The sequence below is a fragment of the Carassius auratus genome, chromosome 2 (assembly GCF_003368295.1).
Source record: "Carassius auratus strain Wakin chromosome 2, ASM336829v1, whole genome shotgun sequence".
NCBI classification, from domain to species: domain Eukaryota; kingdom Metazoa; phylum Chordata; class Actinopteri; order Cypriniformes; family Cyprinidae; genus Carassius; species Carassius auratus.
Genome location: NC_039244.1, coordinates 29259023 through 29281531, shown reverse-complemented (window position 1 = coordinate 29281531; position 22509 = coordinate 29259023). Strand labels below are relative to the sequence as shown.

Sequence of the window (22509 nt, the reverse complement as noted above, 5' to 3'; positions counted from 1 at the left end):
GTCCCTCCTCTCCTCTTTCTCTATGTTTTCTCTCTCTTGTGTTTAGACGTGTTCTATTGTTGTTTCACATTTGACGTGTGAAACTTGAATAAATTTGATATTGGCCATCTTGAACTATTTGTCTTACCGTTTATGCAGTTCTGTGCGTTATCACTTGACATTTTCCTTCTTCTAATGGGAGCTGGTTGGCAAATATTTTTCACAAATCTGTCTAAATCTGTGTTCGTGAGCACTTCTCCTTTGCTGAGATAATTCATCCTCCTCACAGGTGTGGCATATCAAGATCTGATTAGACAGCAGGATTATTGCACAGGTGTGTCTTAGGCTGGCCTCAATAAAAGACCACTCTTTTTTATTTTGTTCAGTGTATATATAATTATTATTTATTTATTTTTAATAAGCATTCAAATTGTTGAATATTAAGTAGAACATACTTTATTGCAAAAATGCTAAACAGTGCAAACTTATGGACACAGGGTCACTGGCGCCCCTCGGGCCCCCTTTAGAGCTCCTGGTCACACACTCTTTGCCATTTTGAAGTTGTGGAAACAAGACATGCTGGGAAGTGTGTTTGGTGTGAAACAGACATATGAACTGCTATGAGCAGTTGGAGTTTGTTTGGCTCATCCATCTGCTTTTTTTTTTTTTTTTTTTGGCTGCCTGTCTTGGTTGTAGTCAAGCACAAACTGTTGTATGCTGCTGCTCTGCCTCACTCGCTCAGGGCTGGTGAATCAGTGAAGCGGGCCGGGCCGGGCTCTGCTGGGGGACAGATTGAGCTCCCCCCCGGTGGGCCGCGGGGGACAGAGACCCAGCCAAGGCCCCGGACAGAGCAACCTTCCTGTTTGCTCACTCATACCTGACCTGCTCAACAGCACTTCCACTCCCTGAGCGCTGCACGCTGAGATGAGCCCGAGGATGAGGTGAATATCACAGAAGCGAGCTGAAACAAAGACTCTGATGAACTGTGATAAAGCCAAGAGATGAAGTCAGAATTAAGTAGAGCTGGGTGATAAACAATCATATCTATATTAGGGATGCACGATAATATCGGCACAACATCGGTATCGGCCGATAAAAGCTTAAAATGACCATTATCGGTATCGGCCGATATGAATATTTCTGCCGATGAGCCAAACCGATATTCTCCAAGTGAAATAATTGACCTGTTTTTCAGATGTGAATGTCTGTCTACATTTGTAAAATAATAAATTTATGGTAGAATCAGTACAGAAGAGATACATGGATTTCTCTTCAGTAAAATTAAAGTTTAAATATATCAGTATATATTTGTAAATATATCAGTATATATTTGTATATATATCGATATCGGTATCGGCATCGGCCAAAATTATTTAGAAAATATCGGCATATCGAATATCGGCCAAAATCCAATATCGTGCATCCCTAATCTATATAGCGTTAAAATGAATGTAGATGACTATGATACATTCTGGACATTTCTACTCAATATGGATTAATCTAAGAGCAGAGATAAATATGGCTGCATGTTGTGTGTGTCTCTATGTGAATGAGTGCACTAGTTTAGTTTACTACACAAACTCAGACACACGTGACGCTCACTATGTTTACAGTCGCTGCGTTTCAATATATGAGGACACAAACACACAATCTCCTTTGTGACAGACTGCCAAAATAAAAGTTTGGATTAAATTAAAGAAATTATGACAGAAATATATTACTTTTGCATACTAAAATGCATGTCTCAAATAATAATAATAATTATTATTATTATAATTATTATTATTGTTAACATTTATTGATTAATTCCATTTGACACCATTTTTGATGATACATTTGTATGAACCCATAAAAAAAATAGCCATTAATGGTAAAATAATTTAATGATTAATATCATGATAAATTTTTATATCATATAACAAAGTAAAAAAAAAAAAAGTGATAAGCTTGTCTGGCCAAATGGCTAGTATTAAGTTATATTTACGTTGATATTTGCATCATATGTCATGATTGTACAATGAAGAAACTGATATTTCTCATTTATTGAAGGAAAGCAGATTTGTTGTGATCAATATAAGTTGTCAGAAATATTAGTCTGCAGTTCTTAGTCTCAATCGATGTTTCCCACACAGTAAATGATGAGAACAGAAGGAGTAACTGTCCTAGATTTCACGTCCCTATTTGTCATTTGTCCGGTCTTTCTGGGTGTCCACCTGTGTGCTGTGATGGACAGGAAGCTGTGGAGCTCTGATCTCACTATACCCTTGAAAAAGAAGTGTGCTTTATTGTCTAGCATGTGCACTTGTAGTGGAAACCTCCAGTTGTTACCTTAATGAGCCATTTCTGTCTGATATAACCCATACTATTAAATACATTTATGTAGGTTGGTTCAGTGCAGTTAAATCCTATTTTTGACTTGAATAATTTCAGTTCATTTAGAAGTTACCACTTTTTTTGATGTACTTCATATCTTAAAAATATATTGACATTTACATTTAATCTTTTAGCAGATGCTTTTATCCAGAGCGACTTACAAATGAGAGCAATGTTTAATGTTTGAAGATTTGTGTTGGATGTGCCCTTGTTCTCCCGTGATCATTAAAAGAACTCTCTCTCTCTCTCTCTCTCTCTCTATTTATATATCTTCTTCCTAGTGCATTTGATTTACACACCCAGCATGTATTACATACAGTACATTAAGTATATGATAAATTATCATTATTAAGTATTAATACGTTTTATATTTTAAATGTACTAAATTAGTTTTAAATGTCAAAATTTATTGAAATAAATGACATACAGGTTTCAATAGAAATTACATTTTATATTTAGTAAATGTTAGTATATTTTAGTTCATTAATGCTTGTTTAACCATATTTTCAAACACAAAAAATTATGACGTAAAAATTCACTTAAGTCCGACTTAACGCATACAAAAAACAGTCTTAAGTTGAACTAACTGCTGTATATATATACATGTATGTATGTATGTGTGTGCTTGTGTGTGTGTATGTTTATTTATTTTGATTTGTTTTTAAGGTTACAGACTTTACAATTTCCAAAAACCTTCACAACTGCAATCATATCCAGATCTCATAAAATTGGTATAAGGTAAAATTGGAATATACATACTGAAGTTATTTTACTGGTTTTCTGGTATGGGAACAAACTCTTTTATACTGATGTTTGGTTAGATTATGTTTTTCTCAGTGGTCCAGGAATTTAGGTCAGCATGATGCAATCATAGCTGAAGAGTCAGTAACTGGCCTCCTAAACAAGATTAAACAGTCCTAGCTGAAGCCTGCTAGAAATGATGATAGATGGAGATATGAGGAGGAGGTCACAATCTAGACCTCATACATAACTTTTGCATGATGCCAGGAAGGATACAGAGAAATATAAAACATCATCCTAAAAATACTGTTTTATTTAAATGTAAAATTATTAATATTGTAAACTTTGTGGCCTACAGTATATGCATTTATTTATTTTTTCCAAACTGTTTATGAGCTGTTTTACAAACAGCTCATAACATCTTCCTCTGTACGATAACATTTCCCTTTTAACATGTTTTCATGTAATTTCTTCCTGTCTGCTTCCTTCTTTAGAGTGACCACACCAGAGGGAATATTAGTAATCCGCCGTGCATTGTGCCTTCAGGAAGTGTTCGCTACTTACATTATAGTTAAACATCCAAATCTTAATAAAAATAAAATATTTGACAATCTGGTAATTATTCAACATCTATATCTTTTTTCTTTTTTTTTTTACCAGCAATAAACAATTACCAAAATTATGTTAAAATGGTTAATCTACAGTACATAGAAGCCATTATTATTCCTTGTCTATGCGTTATACACTGAAAAAGTGTTTTTCATACATTTGTTTTTTTTTCCAGTACATTAGAATTAGGGTCCTTAAATGACTCTAGTTTTGATTTAAAAATGTAATCATAAGATAATGAGAATTAATTTTACAATTGAGCTTTTTCGGTGTTTGTTAACTGTCGATCAGCTCAGAAAATGAGCATGATATCATGGAGGAGCACCTTTGTTTAACTGTTGGATGGAGCAACAGCAGCTGGTCTGAACTATTAAAATGCATTATTCCATTTCCAAGCACTCATAAAGCTGATGTTAAAAGTGTTTCCAGCTGTGCAGAGAGGTTGCTTTGAGCGCTACATACACTGTATGCATAAAAAAATCCTGCACCAATGTCAACCCATAAGATGGAGGTCTTCCTCTGTAGAAGTGGCAGGATGTTGGACAGTGATGCTCAGGAAGGCTTTGGCAGGCCAACAAAGACAGACCCTCAGCTGTAGGGTGTAGGTTTTCAGGACCAGCATCCACTTTGGCAGGCACACGCTGCCATGAGCCGGGGATGAGGACCCATGAGACTCTGGCTTTTATTTACTCAGGCGGCTAGTGTCCTGCACATTTCTCGTCTGAGTGAAGGAAGGAAAAAAAAACAAGACACGTTACAGAGACAAAAACATGCTTTTCTTTTGCCCTGACTCTGAACCCATCAGTCAGTGTTCACACTCTTGTCTGTTAGCACTAGACACGCATGACATTGATCTTGAAAAGTTACAATTGGACTGTTGATCGGAAGTACCTCTACTTATATATTTTGTTGTATTACATTTGTGTTAACATTTCAACTGAGCATTGTTCATATTTTAGTTCAGAATGTTCCAAACTGTGCAGTCAATAAAGGACGGGCAGAATTAGTCAGAATGTGTATCTTGGGCTGAGCTGCGTAAAGCTGTGTGTTTAGAGGAACAGCAGGTCAACCTGCATTGTTATCTGTTTCCTGAAGATATGCTGGCAAGCTGTTCATAAATGCATGCTACCGTGGCAGATCCCGAGGTAAAAACAATGGAAGAGACATGAATATGTGAGTTGGTTGCTTGAAGATGTCTCATAAATCATTGACATTTTCCCTTGTTTTTCTCTTTCCCAGCAAAACCTTGTGGCAATTTATTGGTTGGCAATTCACTTCATTATTTAAAGGGATATGGACAAAAATTGGGTTGATGGGTTGTCTGAAACTAGCAGGACCTGTATAATTACTTCAGGTTACATTTTGGCCCCGGATCAAATGTGTCCTAAACTAAAATATAGAAGTGTCCTTTCTATTAAGTTAAACTATATAACTTATAACTTTCTGAATGCAGAACAATGTTGTTGAGTGTAAGCTTGAACTCATGGGATGATCCTTGATCCGCATGCAAACTGAAATATTGTGAGTGTACAACATCCTACAGTTTGAGGCTTTTTTTTTTACGCTATCTATTTTAAAGTGGTCATTTGTCTGTTATGACAGATACCTGGGAGTGGATACCACCTTATAACAAATCAACACCAGAATCCAGAAACTATGAAGTGCTTGTATGGGTGTGTGTTTTAACCTACATATTTTATGGGGTGTACTGACTTTTTCACACCAGGCATTTTCAAGTCTGACAGTGATTGTCTTGGATTTTATTGTTGAAGGTGGAGAATCTGTACAGAATTGGTGCATTGATGGCTGTAGTGGATGCTTTAAATGTAAAGAGTTAAGAGAATAAACCTTTTAGTTTTAGTCATTTCCAACGCTGACTATAAGCATATTCAATTAGTTTAATATACAAATATCAAACTTAATAGTTGATATCACTGTCGTCCAGCAGAAAACTAGTTAATAAGTTGACCAACTTGGCCCTTTTTTATATTTCTGTGGCTGGTTAACTTTTGAATTGATTTAAAACACTGTTGGGTATGTACTTCAAGTAAATCTCCACAAATGCATTAGATACACTCATGCACAAGAGCAAATGATTAAAAAGATGACTGAACTTTGTTTTAAAATCATGTAGTTCTACAGGACACATCAAGATATACATTGTTTCAAAGCAGAATTTAATCAAATTTTGCATACAAATAGCAGTCTATAGATAACACAGATAACTACAACATACTCTGCTAATTTTCCTAAAAAAGGTTTTTATTTTTATTTTTTTGCTGAAAGAAATGATGACCGATATGCAAAACAAATATTATCTGTGGGAACTCATGGTGCATGATAGTTTGAAAGACATAGTTAGAGTAGCTTTAATTATTAGTACACAAGCAAATATTATTGGAATACATGGTGTATTGGACCTTGCCTTGAAGTTTAACTCTATCACACAAAAGCTAATATCATTTTGAATGGAGAGATGTCTCACAAAAAAAGTTTGTTTTGTTTAAAAGGTAATGTATTCGGTCTAATCTTCTGGGTGTTTTTGACAGATGGAACTGATATAGAAGATGACCCGTTGTGCTCTTGGCCTACATCGTCGCCATCTAGTAAAGACCACACTTCTCCAGGCCATGTCGATGACTATGATTATGCAGAGGATGAAGGAGGTGCAGGCCTACCCTACCCATGCCAGTTCTGTGCAAAATCCTTCAGTCGCCTGAGCTTCCTTACGTGCCACGAGCAGAGTCACAGAGATAAACTTCCCTTCAGCTGCACATTCTGCAGTCGCTTGTTCAAGCACAAGCGCAGCCGTGACCGACACATCAAGCTTCACACAGGTGACAAGAAGTACCATTGTGGAGATTGTGACTCTGCTTTCTCACGCAGTGACCATCTAAAGATCCATATGAAAACGCATGCTGCCAACAAGCCCCATAAATGCCCAGTGTGCCGCCGGGGGTTCTTGTCCACCAACTCACTTCACGGACACATGCAGGTGCATGAACGTGGGAAGGATGGAGCGGATACAAGGTCCCCTAAAGAGTGGAGGTTGAAAGAGACACGCAAATGCAGCCGCTGTGAGGAGGGTTTCGACATGCCTGAGGAACTGCAGAAGCACATTGCAGAAAGCCACCCGGAGTGCTCTTCTCCTGTCGGAGGGAGTCTTGAACCTGGTCTGCAGTGCATCTACTGCCACGAGCCGTTCAGTGATGAAGGAACACTTCTGAGCCACATTGATCAGGTACATGGGAGAGATACAAAAAGCAACACATGCACTGTGTGCTCTGAGCAATTCCCCACCGTAGAGGAGCTGTACACTCACATGGATATACACCAGCTTCCAGAGTCCAGTAATAGCCCCTATGTGTTGCCTGTAGGTTATACTTCTGTTTCAAGCACTACACCAGATTCTAATCTTTCTGTTGACAGTTCAACCATGGTGGAAGCTGCTTCTACAGTGCCCAAGACACGTGGGAGAAGAAAGAGGGCCACTCAAAACAACCTGCATGGGCGATCTGCCAAACAGCCAAAAATCGAATACAGCTGCATTTACTGCAACAAACAAGTTTTCTCAAGCCTTGCGGTGCTGCAGATTCACCTTAAGACCAAACATGCTGACAAGCCAGAGCAGGCTCATACTTGCCAATTTTGCCAGGATATCCTTCCATCACTTTGTAATTTGAACGAGCACCTGAAACAGATCCACAATGCCAAGGATCCCGCAGATGTACTGACTAACCTGTCCGATGACCTGCTGCAGTGCAATTTCTGCCCAGAGGTGCTTGGAGATCTTAATGCTCTGCAAGAGCACATACGGTGCTCCCATGGCTTTCCTAATCCAGTCACTAAAGAAAGCAATGCATTCTTTTGCCCCAAGTGCTTTATGGGATTTTTGACTGAGGCCACTCTAGAAGAACATGTCAGACAGACTCACTGTGACCCTGGCGTAAAGTTTGATTCTCCTCTAGCGGTTACTCCAAAAGATCCCATTGTGGAGATCTTCTCCTGCTCTTACTGTACAAACTCCCCCATTTTTAACAGTGTCATGAAGCTTAACAAGCACATAAAGGAGAACCACAAGAACATCCCTCTTGCTCTGAATTATATCAACAATGGGAGAAGATCTCTACGAGTTCTCACCCCATCATCTCCAGTCTCTGTAGAACAGGCCTCACTATTCAAACAGAAAAGCACCTCCTTATGTTCAAGTGAGTTCATTTGTAACCAGTGTGGTGCTAAATACACCAGTTTAGACCTTTTCCAGACACACCTAAAGACCCACCTTGATGGTGTCGTGCCACAGCTAACCTGTCCACAGTGCAACAAGGACTTTCCTAACCAGGAGTCTCTTCTGAAACATGTGACTGTTCATTTCACCATTATGTCCACATACTACATCTGTGAAAGTTGTGACAAGCAGTTCACATCTGTGGATGATTTGCAGAAGCACCTTCTGGATATGCACACCTTTGTGTTTTTTCGCTGTACTCTTTGCCAGGAAGTGTTTGACTCTAAAGTGTCAACTCAACTCCATCTTGCAGTGAAGCACAGTAATGAGAAAAAGGTATACCGATGTACTTCTTGCAACTGGGATTTCAGGCATGAAGCTGACCTTCAAATGCATGTCAAACATAGTCACCTTGAAAACCAGGGTTGTTCACACCGTTGCATCTTTTGTGGTGAATCCTTTGGCACAGAAGTAGAGCTTCAGTGTCATATTACCACCCATAGCAAGAAGTACAATTGTCACTTTTGCTGCAAAGCCTTCCATGCTGTTTATCTGCTAGAACGTCACCTCTGTGAAAAGCACTGTGTGTCTGAGGGAAAGACCCAGAATTGCAACACCAATGGATCCACTTCTGGTAGCGGTGATTCAGTTGCCAAAGATGATGGAGACTTACAGGCCTTTCTGACCAACAGCCACGGAGGCACTGGAGCGTGGGAGTCTCATAACAGTCGAGATGGTAGCGAGGAAGACTTTGATACCTCAGAGATCATGTATAGCTGTGACATCTGTGGTGCATCCTATACCATGGAGTCCCTCCTAACCAATCACCAACTTCGTGATCATAACATTCGACCAGGAGAGAGTGCTATGCACAAAAGAAAGGCAGAAATGATCAAGGGAAACCACAAATGCAATGTCTGCTCTAGAACATTCTTCTCGGAGGGAGGACTTCGGGAGCACATGCAAACACACTTAGGACCTGTTAAACACTACATGTGTCCCATTTGTGGAGAGCGCTTCCCTTCCCTACTTACTCTTACAGAACACAAGGTCACTCACAGCAAAAGCCTGGACACTGGAAGCTGTCGGATTTGCAAATTACCGCTGCAGAGTGAGGAAGACTTCCTGGAACATTGTCAGATGCATCCTGATTTGCGCAATTCTTTGACTGGCTTCCGCTGTGTGGTCTGCATGCAGACTGTCACCTCAACTGTAGAACTCAAGATCCATGGTACCTTTCATATGCAAAAAACTGGAGCGGCATCTACAAATCAACCAACTGCATTCTCAGCTGCAACAGAATTTCAACATAGTCAAAGTCAGAAAGTCGTTAAGTGTGCTGCATGTCTCAAAGAGTTCCACTCTAAGCAGGACTTGGTGAAACTTGAAATTAATGGTTTGACATATGGTCTTTGCACGCTGTGTGTCAATACCGCTAGTAGCAAGAACTTTACCCTAAATGGAGGGAAACTGTTGCATCAAGGGGCTCAAACCTCAATGGGTCCTGCTGCTGGATGGACCCAAGGGGAGAGCCTTAGCCCTGGTCCTGTGAAGAGAAAGGCTCTCCGTTCTTCCTCATCATCTTCATCAGTATCACCCTCTATTACCAAGACCCGCTGTTCTAGTTGCAATGTTAAATTCGAGTCAGAGGTAGAGCTTCAAGCACACCTACAGACAGTGCACAGAGACCAAACACCAGAAGCTGCTCTGTTACGGACCCCTGATGGCTCCCCCATGTCAAGAGTTAGCCCAAGCCAAAGTGACGAGGTAAGATGTGGCTTATAGCAATCATATAGTGCATGTTCAGTACATCTGCCGTCAATACATTAATAGTGATAGTTATTGTTGGTAAAGGTTTTTATTGGGTTGTACCATTTACACAATTAAAGAGGAGGAATACACTTTATTTGAACACTTTATTTTGATGGTCCCATTTAGACATTATGATGACTATAAGTAACTTTGCAACAACATGTCAGCTAACTTGTTGATTGTTAGTTTCAGGGGACCATCAAAACAAAGTGTTACCTAGAGGATTGAAAAAAACTGACATATACCATAGTACAAGGGATGAGTATTTTCTTGTTTCAGCATCAATTGCCCAACATTATTAATTTAATTTTGCTATTTCTTTTCCCCCACTGTTTAGAAGAAGACTTACCAGTGCATCAAGTGTCAGATGGTCTTCTACAGTAAATGGGACATTCAGATACACGTGGCCAATCATATGCTAGGTAAGACTGTTAATTGGATCTGTAAGAAATGGCTAAACATTTGTCAATTCAATGTCAATTTTGGGGTATTGCGGTCAAGTGTGACCATGTAACTTGTTTGCCACTTGGATGTTTTTTTTTATTACACCTTTAATAATATTACTGGAATATGTTTCTGGTATACAGTCGAGGCTAAAGCAGGGTTGAAATGTGGTGAAATTCAGTTTGAGTGTTTGGCAAGAGTGTTACAGAGAACAGAGAAGTTTCAGGGTAGAGTGTTTTATGTCAGGAAATTAACATAATTAGTCAAGGTCTACAGTATGTGGTTATGTTCTTTATTCATTACCGTTATTCATTCTTATTCATAATTTGGTGTGTTTTATGGAAAGAAAATGTGTTGCTTGAACTGCTTGAGAGATGCATGTTCACTTTTTTTCAATAGATATAGAAGCTTTCAATCTTCCATTGGTTCTTCTGAAGCATGTTCTGTTGCACTCTCCCAATGAGTTTGTGTAAATCTGGACTGTAATTCCCACTCAGCTTGCATGTGCCAAAACTGCAAAGAGAAAAAACAAAACAAAGGCCTGATTTGAAGCTTTATATATTTTCCCTTGGAAAAAGGGCACACTTTGTCCTGTTAATGGCCATCTGTAAAGATGCAGTGCAACAGGGGGCCGGAGGTTATCTGCGCTCAGCTGTCAGTGTTATTAGGCTATGTAATGGAGCAGGCACTATGCTCTTCTGGGTGTTGTTTCTAAGCACATGTCTCTGCTTTATTGCCATCAATAACTCTAAATCTGTATAGAATGGGATGCTATTAAACATGAGCACAAAAGCCAGTAGGTCCTTGTAACCTGGCCTTGCGGTTTGTAAATGTAGAAAGGTGTGCTTTGCAGATTTGATTAACGGTCATTAATATTGCTGATTTCCACAGAGACATCTTCCAGAAGGCAGACAGATAAGGTAAGGAGGTGGAGGTAGGTGTTAACTGGACAGTAGGGACTGGTCTTGGCCACAGAAGCCCTGAGGCCCAAATCTAGATTTGCTGTTTAGTTGGTTAGTCTTTTATTGACGATGTAGAAAGGCTTCTGTGCCAATGAGGAGACTGATGGTTTGCTTACTTGCATAATCCAGCCAATAACATTTGATTTGTCAGCATAAACCCAAGGTATTTCTGATTATGTGAGATCAGGCAACAGGAAAGATGGCAAATTTCCATCCTCCTCTAAAGCTTTTGCCAAGTTGGTGGGCCACCTTCTCAAGGACGGTCACACATGGGCATCCTGCATGTGGAGTGAGGTGGGGGTGGCTGATTGCAGTGGCTCACGCTCAAGCAGCAAACACATCCAGCCTTGTGTCGCTCCGTTGCCCAGCGGGGAGCCAAAGGCTTGGGCGGCCCAGCCAGAGGAAGGTGGGTGAGGTTGATGACAGAGAAGCAGTTGGTGCAGGCTTGGAGCAGTGTAGGATGCACATTTGTTGTCCAGCAGGCCACTCTGTGTGAAGCAGTGCTGTGGGCTGATGTCATGCTGAAAGGAGAAAGAAGAAAATCCTTGGAATAAAGAAGTGGAAGTGGATAAACAGAGCAGTGGTGTTATCTTAATACACCATCTTAATTTCAGCTAAATGTGTTTAAATAAATATAAAACTTTTTTACTGACATAACAATGTATTACAGTAAATATGAACGTCAGTGTCCAAAAACATTACATTCAGCTCTAATATTCATTAATATTCTTTTAAAGTACACTAAATTATTTCCATAATAAGTATTCTTTTTTAATCTTTGCTGAAGTGTATTTTTATTTAAAAGATGTGGCTTGATATGTAGCCTGTAGACTTTTGGTGGTCTCTGTGTTTTTGGCATTTCTGGAGCTTGGCTCAGTTTGGTTTCTCTTATTGCTTTTGGCCCCCTGGGCTCTGCTGGTGAACAGGATGCTGATTAGTAAACTCTCTCATTGAAGTCCTTCATGATGCCCTCCGGCTGCAGTCAAGGAATGCTGTGCAATAATCCAGAATGTTCTAATAAGATTCAGGTGCTTCAGACGAGTGGACATGTGCCAGATCTGCACCACGGGGAAGTCGTGGCCTAGTGGTTAGAGAGTTTGACTCCTAAACCTAAGGTTGTGGGTTTAAGTCTTGGGCTGGCAATTCCCAGAATGAGGTGCCCTAGAGCAAGGCACTGAACGCCCAACTGCTCCCCGGGCGCTGAAGCATAAATGGCTGCCCACTTCTCTGGGCGTGTTTTCACTGCTGTGTGTGTGCTCTTTGCATGGGTTAAATGCAGAGCATAAATTCTGAGTATGGGTCACCATACTTGGCTGTATATCACGTCACTTTCATGTTTTTTTTTACTGTCCTACCTATAAAAATAAAAATCAACACCTTGAGATAAACTTCAACTGAATACTCCATGGAGGTTATAGCTTCTTTGCACTAGCCCAGCAATATAAAAAAAGGGGTAATCTTGTGTGCAATACTCAATTGAACTCAGTTCAATAAGATCAAAAAGATCTAAAGTAAACACTTCCACAAATGAGTGCAATGTTTCTTTCTTCAAATATTCAAAGTTTTACTCATTCCTTTCCCACCAAAACCCAATATATCACAAAACATACACTTGTTATACAGCGATCACTTAATTATTTTCAGTCATGCCCTTATATATATATACATATGGGTGCATAGAAATGTCCAACACAGTCATCTGAGGTCCACAAGCCTCAATAGCTCAGAAAATGAAAAAGGTCAGTCTTATCTGTAGGTGCCAAAGTGCAAAGTTTCTCTTCACCTATTATCTTAGCCACTAGCACTTTTTTGAAATGGGTCAGCCATCTTTGTTTCTTCTGAGAGGGATAAAACTTTGTCCCAGATGTAGACTTTTACAAAAATAAATACATAACAAATGTCATAAAACTCTAGATGGGGCAGGCCAATAGGTTTGAACTCAAAGTAGGTTTTAATCTACTTTTCACATCAGCAGCTAATGAGCTTGCTACTCAACATTCAAATACTCAGCTAGTGCTTGCTGAAATAGTTGCAGTGTGCTTCATAAACCCTCCACAGTCCCCAGCACCAACTGTACACATCTGCTATGGGGTGATTTCATTAGGGCTGGGTATTGTTCAAAATCTTTTGATCCGGTTCCAATTTCGATACCTCAGTCTCGATACCGGTTCCTAATGATACTTTTTTTCGATACCATATGTTTTAAAATCCATTTCAACATCAACACAAATATTTAAACACAAAACTTTTATTTTTCACCTTAATTAAAAAATTCTGGTAACACTTCACACTCAGGATAACATTATTAATACAACTGGTTGTGCTTTTTGGATAGGGGTGCGCCATTCAGGGGCAGACTGAGACCAAAATGTTGCCCTGGACTTTCTGGCCCACAGCAGCCCACCACATCATAACGCAAATGCCCCTGTTTTGATGTCATTTATTAATTTAATGTTTATGTAAACAGTTTGGGGATTTTAACCAATAGGGCAACTGATCCTCTGTTGAAAGAAAAAAAAGAAAAAAAAAAGAACAGCAGCTGTTCATTTAGCGACTCCTAGTGAGCGATATATGCTCTTCAAGACACAAACATTCTTCTAGAACTCACACTTTGCATTCAGTTAGCAGATCCATACGAATCAGGCATGAAATAGAAGTTTATAAACTCAAACGATAGCTTTATGTGCTTTACAGATGAACTTGAAGTCTTTATTCATTCGAGATGTTCAATAATGGATAATCTTTGGCTCGGTAATATACTCATTATTATACGCATAGTATCTAAGTTTTTCGTTCGATACCATAAAGGCATCGAAGTTCGGTACCCAGCCCTAGATTTCATGTATGTTATATATGGGGGTTATTTCATATGTTAAATGTGCAGCAGCAGTATTTCTTTCATGCTCCCAGCAGCATGTCTGTGAATGTATTGGCAGTAGCAATTAGATTAAAGGGGGGGTGAAATGCTATTTCATGCATACTGAGTTTTTTACACTGTTAAAGACTTGGATTCCCATGCTAAACATGGACAAAGTTTCAAAAATTAAGTTGTACGTTTGAAGGAGTATTTCTGTTCCAAAAATACTCCTTCTGGTTTGACACAAGTTTCAGAAAGTTTTTTTCGAGTATGGCTCTGTGTGACGTTAGATGGAGCATCAACGGAGTTGTGCAAGTGTTTGTGTTTGTTCCCTGCATTTCGAAGATGCTTGTTTTACAAACAAGGCCCAGTTTGACGCCGGATTTGCGTATCGTTTATTTCTTAAGGATGATGCAATCCCAACTAAAAAGGGTCACGATCGTGTGTTGGAACCGCAGGCGGTGAGTAAAACTGCTTAAAATATTTCTGCCTCCTTGTTAGTGCGTCCGCCTCCCATGCCGGAGACCCGGGTTCGAGCCCCGCTCGGAGCGAGTCGTTGCTGCTGCTGCTCTCGTTCAGTTTCAGCCTCTGGATCTGATTGATTCTGGATCATAAATAAACGGCTGAATCTGACTGTAAGCAATGGTTTGTTTTGGATGATGGTTTTTTTCCTCACGGTAATGTCACAGCTTCCACATGCTCTCAACGCAAAAGCCTACTGGCGCTCGTGATTCTTTAGCTCCGCCCACACGTCACGCCTCCCGCCGCTCGTGTTTTTCCGGGAAAAATTGGTACAGACTATCTTTCTCTTATGAATATAATAAAACTAAAGACTTTTTGGAGTTATGAAGGATGCAGTACTACTCTATAGGTACTCAAGATTAACAGGATATTGAGTGAAAACGAGCATTTCACCCCCCCCCTTTAATATCAAATAACCGAGTGTCACGGGGTATAAAGGAAAGGAAGCAATTGCAAGTAAACATGTTTTATTGTAGTAACAAAGTCAGATGTGGTTGATGGTGGATGACGCAGGGACCTCGATGGCAGCCCAGATTGGTGAGGTATGAGTTAAGGTGATGATGAATCCACAGAACATGTAACCTGAGACGAGCAGGAAACACTCAGTCAATAAAGTATTTTTGCCATGCATAACTTTCAACCAAGCAATTTTTTTCTAAATGTTAAGAGACAACAATAAAATAAGTAAATAACAATAAAAATTACATAATTTACATGATCATTATCATCAGTTCCACCATTGAACACTCTGGACATAGAGTAATTCTACATAGTTTGCAAAAAAACTATCAAAACATTCAGAGCTTAAAGTGCATGTAGTTGAAGAAATGCTCAAATTCTCAAAAATAGGTTTTCGATTCGATTCAAGAATGATTTTTGCAAATAATAGAATGATTCAATTTGATTCGATTCACAATTAAATTTGATTCTGCATTCTTTAAGTGCATTCACAGGATTATTTAAATGCTTAGTCAGGGGGCAAATTATACCAGCCTTTATGGTCAGAGAACCATAGGTTAGAAAAAAAATGTTATATATATATATATATATATATATATATATATATATATATATATATATATATATATATATAGTTCATTGTTAGATGCTAGTTGCTAATGATGTTATTGCATGACATGGCATACGTAAAAATTTATGTAAGCCAAGAGTTAAAAAAAGAGCTTTAAAAGTATTGTGTATAAGCTAATATTTTGTCATATTTTGCGTAGCCATAATTTCAGAAGTGACATAAATGTCAAATACAATCATTGTATTTATGTAGCCAATGTATTATCATAATTATTATTATTTCTATTTTATTTTTTATTAGGAATTATCTTCTTCTTTATTACTTTTAATTTGCTGTAAGAAATCAAATACACTGCTCGACAATCACTATAGAAATTGCGATTAATTTGATTCTTAGCATTTTAAATCGATTACTGTCATGTTTTAAGATCGATACATATGCATTGTCAGGGTTTGTAATCGATGCATCCAGAAAACTAGTAAATCGTTACACCCCTACCCACATTGAATCCTCCCCACCTACTCACACACCTTGAGACTCAAACCTTAAACATTCTCTTTCTTTGATTAATGTTTTATGTTTCTAATTACTAATTAAGATATTTCTCTACATTAAGAGATTTCTAATGTAGTCCTCCTTCATTGAGATGCATGGAGGGCAACGGATCATTAGCTTCAATAATGAATGTGGATGGTGCATATAATGGCCTGTGATATGACCGTACTGACAGCTGTATTCACAAGACAAAGGTTTGTGTGAAATATAGTGAGGGGGATACAAAAGGAGCTGGAAGCTTCTTTTGCTCAGATCTTTTATGTGTTGATGTGAAAAGTTTATCCAATGTTTGTGTATGTGTGTTTTTATTATTATTATTGAGCAGAGATATTTAGACACATTATTATTATTATTATTATTATTATTATTATTATTATTATTATTATTATTATTATTATTATTATACTGTTTTTAATATATATATATATATATATATATATATATATATATATATATATATATATATATATATATATATATATATATATATATATATATATATATATATATATAATTATTTTATTTTTTTTGCCTAAAAGCAGTGAACAATTGAAAAAATAATAATAATTATCAGAACATATCTTCCTAATTTTATAATTTTTTATTCTTGACAATTTTACTGAATCCTGGGTTGTTGTCAAAGCATCACATCTGTGAAATTAATCCAATCCAGCTAATCCAACACAAAGAAATGGAGTGTAGCATTAGTTCTGGCAGGTTAAGTTAGTCAAACTTGCATCAGCTGACACTCAGCTGGTCCACATCTACCTATATGCCAATCATAATTCCCTTTATAAGGCCCTTTCAGTGATTATTCAGCAGCTATCACTTTGCTCAGCTAATCAGACGGCGAATTCCATCTCTAATGGAAGCATTCATTGAGGAATTTAGTGACGGGTTGGTTTCCCACAGAGTATCTCACCAGATTCAAGTTCTTGAGCTTGGAAGCGAAAACTTTGGCGATATTTTATAAATGTTGATAAAAAAGTATTGCGAAATGATGGGGTTTCCATTAACTGACTAAAACATTCATGGCATAGATAAGTCATGACAGCGGATTTTGATAGGCTGTTTGTGTGTATCTTGACAGAAGCAGAAGTTTCAATTTGCGTAATTTGAAGGGTAATGGAAACGCGCCTATAGACTCTTTGACCCAAATTTATTGCTGAAGTTGTGCTAATGTGACAGCACAAGGCAATGAGAATGAAATAAGAAACATAGCTTTGTGAAGAAGACATTCAGGGATGAAAAGGTAGAAAGCAGATCATGTGTAAAAGTGTTGTTGATGCAATGTTGGCATATTTGCTATCGTCAAATATTGCTCATTGTTACAGGCTAGTTGTCCAGTAAGATGTTTACTAGGCATGCTGTCGTACTGTGTGTTGAGATGCTGGTAACTTTACCCAGTTAAACATACCACAAAGAGCCTTGTTTTAATTCTGTTGTTTAAAGGGTTAGTTCACCCAAAAATGAAAATTATGTCATTAATAACTCACCCTTATGCTGTTCCAAACATGTAAGGCCTCCTTTTAACTTCGGAAAACAGTTTAAGATATTTTAGATTTAGTCCGAGAGCTCTCAGTCGCTCCATTGAAGCTGTGTGTACGGTACACTGTCCATGTCCAGAAAGGTAAGAAACACATCATCAAAGTAGTCCATGTGACATCACGATTCTGAACTGATTCTGTGCTAGTGTTATGGGTGCGGGTAAACCGAAGGCTTGAATCAAGGGCAATCATGACGGCATTACGTCGAGCGCAAAAGAACCGGTGAACCGTTTTCTTCAACCGATTTATTGAATCGAACTGTCCGAAATAACTACTGGTCATCCGAACACCGATGCAAACGGTTCTTCACTCGTGAACGAGTCAGTCTATTGTTCGTTATCTGGCTCGGCTCGATGTTCATCACAGCAGTTCAGTCAGATACTGTTTGAGTACATGAACATTACTCCAGGATATTGGTTTGTTTGAACTCAGAGGGAGTGTCAGCCACATAAAACAAGTTAACAGCTTAAGTCATTAGTGGAATAATGCATATTAGAGAAGCAAACCTTTTAAAACGATTCAGTTCGATTTGGTGAACTGAATGATTCGTTCGCGAACCGGATATCCAGACTGCTATTTTTGGACCAAAATGTATTTTCGATGCTTCAAAAAATTCCAACTGACCCTCTGATGTCACATGGACTACTTTGATGATGTGTTTCTTACCTTTCTGGACATGGACAGTAGACCGTACACACAGCTTCAATGGAGGGACTGAGAGCTCTCGGACTAAATCTAAAATATCTTAAACTGTGTTCCGAAGTTAAAAGGAGGCCTTACATGTTTGGAACAGCATAAGGGTGAGTTATTAATGACATAATTTTCATTTTTGGGTGAATTAACCCTTTAAGGCTGTCTGATACGAAATAGGCTTGCTGATTCAGGCTCATCTATTATTCGGAATGTTATTTTATTAAACTTATCTGACTATTATTTCCTACATGCTGTGTTTTAGTCAGTGGTATGCTGCTGCTTAAAGCAATCTAGTGTATCAGTAATGTGCTTGATACTTTAAACGTGCAGTATGTAGATTTTGCTACTAAAGGTTGTTATTAATACTAACATTTATCTGGATAAGGGCAAACTGCCTGTTGCCTAAATTTAGAGTACTGACCGTATGTTGTACTGCATTAAGGGGGCATGCTGCTCTTCTTAGCCTCTTATTAAAGAAGAGCACCCCTTCACTACTGCTCCTCTTCTGTAAAGGCAAGCTGCCCCAGTCTATGCTATTCAAAAGGTCTTCGCTTTTAAGCTATTGGGATTTTACTTGCTTGTTTATTAAAGCTTATCTAGTGTCAGTATCATACTTGTTGCTAGATCTGCTTGTTGCTTTAAGCTGTTGTTTGTTACTGCAAGTTCTGGTATCTGGGTAAACTTGCAACAACAAGAAGCTAATGTTTAAGATGTTGTTAAAGGCCATCTAACTGTTTTTGAAATTATCTGGTTATTGAGAATGCTATTTCTTTAGGTTTCTCTGATCACTGCAACTTGCTTTGATTAAGCAAGTGACATGCTTGTTGCATAAAGCTATCGAGTGTATCGGTAAGGAATTTTGTCTATACTCACTCGACCATACCCCCAACCTAAAATGTATGCTAATTGTAACATATGCAATTAGATATTGCATCTTGTAATTTCCAAAGGCCTTCATTGATATAATATCCTTCATCTTAACATATTCACTTCTGAAACACGTATCTAGACAAACGTTCCACTGAACAAAACATTACTGTGGAAAAAGTGTATGTTCATTTGGGAAATCATTTAGAACTTAAAGTCATTTTCAAGGTTCACCAGCATGGCATGCTCAGCATTTCCCATCATTAAGTGCATGAAGTGTTAATTGCAGTTTGATCTCATTAGTGATTAGAGTCATTTTCTTTGAGCATCTGAACTTCTTTGATGAAGACTCCTTGCTTCTTAATGGCAGCGTTGCCTGCCAGTGTCTGCTAACTCTGCCGACTTTGGGGAAACATGCTTACACTGTAATGATTATTATCATTAAGAAAAATGAAAGTGCCAAGCGTTGGTGACCCAGCTGTTCATTAAGCAGAGATTTTTTTGTAGCTGGAGTCAGAGCATCCAGTCACGACCAGACCTCGACCTGCGCAAAGTCCGTCTACATGACACCATTAGCTCTCTTCTGTGACCTCCAGACTAGTGCACTTTATGTCTGTCTTTAGGTTGTAGGTGAAGCTAGAAGGGATTTCAATTAGTTCATGTGTTATTATTAACATCATAATTTGTTCTAAATATACATCAGTTAATTTTTTTGTTGCATGTTTTTTGTTATTTGGATGTGAATGGAAACATTTGGCCTCTCAACTCTGGTCTAGTGTTCATTTTTTAAAACAAAACAGAAAGATCTGTACTTAGATTTTAATTACTGTCAAACTTCAAGTCATCTGCTGTGAGGAAAGTCTTTTATTTTCTTTGTAGTTGATATTAATTAAGTATCTATCTGTAGGCTTATCTACTATCTGTCTTTGTCGTATTAACATTTATATTACATTTATAAATTTGGCAAACACTTTTATACAAAATGAATTCCATTGCATTTAAGGTGTACATTTTATCAGTTCAGGAATCAATACCACGACCTTGCTGATGCGATGCTCTGCTTAATTAAAACACAATTCCATGTTAAAAATAAGTTTAGCAAATTATCTTTGTGACCCCTTGCCTTCTTATATGTAGGGTTTTGTTTAGGTGTTTTGAAATATTAAATATAAATTCTGTGTAAACACTTTTTAAAATGTGTTTAATTGACTAATCAACTAGTCATTTACTGCACTAACCAACTGTTATATTCTGAAATAATTTAGTTTTTCACAGTAATCATAAGTGAAGAAGAGCTCTACTGTCACTCCATTGTCTATATGCATAGTAACACAGGATCATTGCATTCATACAACTAGCCATGCATTTCTAAAAAAACCATAATAATAATAAAAAAATAAATAAAGGCTTTCCACTGTTGCCGAAGTAGAACCCTTTTAAAAGGTACTAATATTTACTTTTAAAGTATTAATATCATATTTATTTCTAATCTTCTAATATGTTCTTTTAAGGTACTAAAATGTACCACTTAGGGGTAAATAAGGTTCAAAGATGTATCGTTTAGCTTTTTTTTTTTTTTTTTGAGAGTGGTCCATTTTCCAGACCCATTGTCACCATTCATATAAACACATGCACATTCTTATACACGTGCCTGTAATAAAAACGGATTAAATTGATGATAAAAAGGGATCATAAAACATAGTAATATTGTTGTGTGTTTGTCATATTACTAGGTTGCTTGTTCAAAGGGAGGTTCTGATAACCCTATCTGGGCTTGTTTTGCTGTTATGGCTGTCTGCCTTATCCCTTACATACCTGTCATGCATATACGGTTTGTCATTCGATTTATCTCTCATGTGCTCTGGGCTGTATCTGAGACCATGGGTCCTGACGCGGCCAGCCTGCCGGTTGTTTGCCAGCTCATGCGTCCGTGTGGAATTGAGGTGGTATGAAAGCAGTGCAGTGAGTGCGGCGGCGTCCCAAGCTGCCCGTTTGCTTGCCTTCATCAGCATTCCACCGATGAGAGTAATTAAAGCTCAAATTAATTCTGCTGTAAGCAGACGAGCCGCTGAATAACTGATATTGGAGGCACGATGATGAATGCGCCACATCAAGGGTGAAGCCCTGGAGACACTGCAGAAAAAAGACATCTCCTTTTGTCTGCTCTCATTTTTACTTTGGCTAAGTTCCATAACCTAGTGAGCTGCCTCAGCTGCCTTCTAAGGCCGTATTCGAACTGAGATGAAACCTGAGGTTTGGAATGCTCTATTCCACATAGGTTGCAACATTAATAGTACTCATGTGAAAAAGACTGGAGATTTACTTAAGAGTTTATTCCTATATAGTGTAATGTCAGTGTTTCTGAGCTACCGCCACCACTTGCTGCCAGAACAGCCTTCATGCATATTGGAATTGATTCTGCAAGAGGAATGGAACACCAGATATATAAAATATTCTCTCATTTAGTGTTTTGATGATGGTGATGGTGGAGACCACTGTCTAACACCAAAATCTCCCATTAGGCTGAGATCTGGTGACCTCGAAGGCCATAGCATGTGACTCAACCCATGCCAACAAAATGCCCCCATGTCATACCGGTACTACCCGATCCTTTTATTTGTCATTCATCTTTTACATATAAATGTTGTTCTGTATACATGTTTTGTCTGCAGCCTGTGGTTTCCACTACAATATCCAGTTGGAGGCACCTTGCCCTGTTCTGCTGGAAAACTGGGGCCAGATGGAGGAATTTGATTAAACAGCAGTGGAACACCAAATGTTGCATTGGATCCAGAGTCGGTCTGAGAGAGATATTGGTGAGGGCTGTTGAATAGGAGTTTAAAATGGCCTTCTGGTGCGAGCAGGCCAGTGCTCTTTCTAGAAAGAGGTAGCCGCTGGGGTGCAATAATATAGAAGGCCTTTTCCAACAACCAGCTGGGCCTTTTAGGAGCTGCTATCCCCACAGCAGACACCCAGCAGCCTCCGAGCAGCTTGACTTCACCATATGTGTAGTGTTTTTAACACTCCACCTGGTTTCCCGGGAGGAAGTCGAGCCGCTGGGATGCTGGGAGCAGATGAAATGTTCTTAATGCAGCCAACAGTATGAGAGAACAGCCCGATGTGGATGACCTTGGAGGCTGTGCCTGCACTACAGGAACACGGCCAGTTGGATGCTTTAGTACACACAGCCATATCTTCATACCCGGATCTGTTTCTACTTTCACAACTTAAAACACTGGAGAAAAGAGTGGAATTGCCCCTCAACATAAAGCATACAATCTCCCAGGACC

General features: G+C 38.6%; 1 protein-coding gene across 3 annotated transcripts in view; it reads left to right on the top strand.

Annotated features, from left to right (window-relative positions):
* The window catches only part of LOC113039667 (zinc finger protein 521-like), an 85908-nt gene that overhangs the window by 42693 nt on the left and 20706 nt on the right, over positions 1-22509 (top strand). For 2 of the 3 annotated variants that reach the window (XM_026197681.1, XM_026197662.1), the window contains exons 3-4: positions 6252-9697; positions 10080-10164. In XM_026197681.1, the coding sequence (XP_026053466.1) occupies positions 6608-9697; positions 10080-10164 (3175 nt within the window). In that variant the 5' untranslated portion in view covers positions 6252-6607. The remainder of the gene's footprint in view (positions 1-6251; positions 9698-10079; positions 10165-22509) is intronic. The other variant, XM_026197670.1, reaches the window with a different exon arrangement.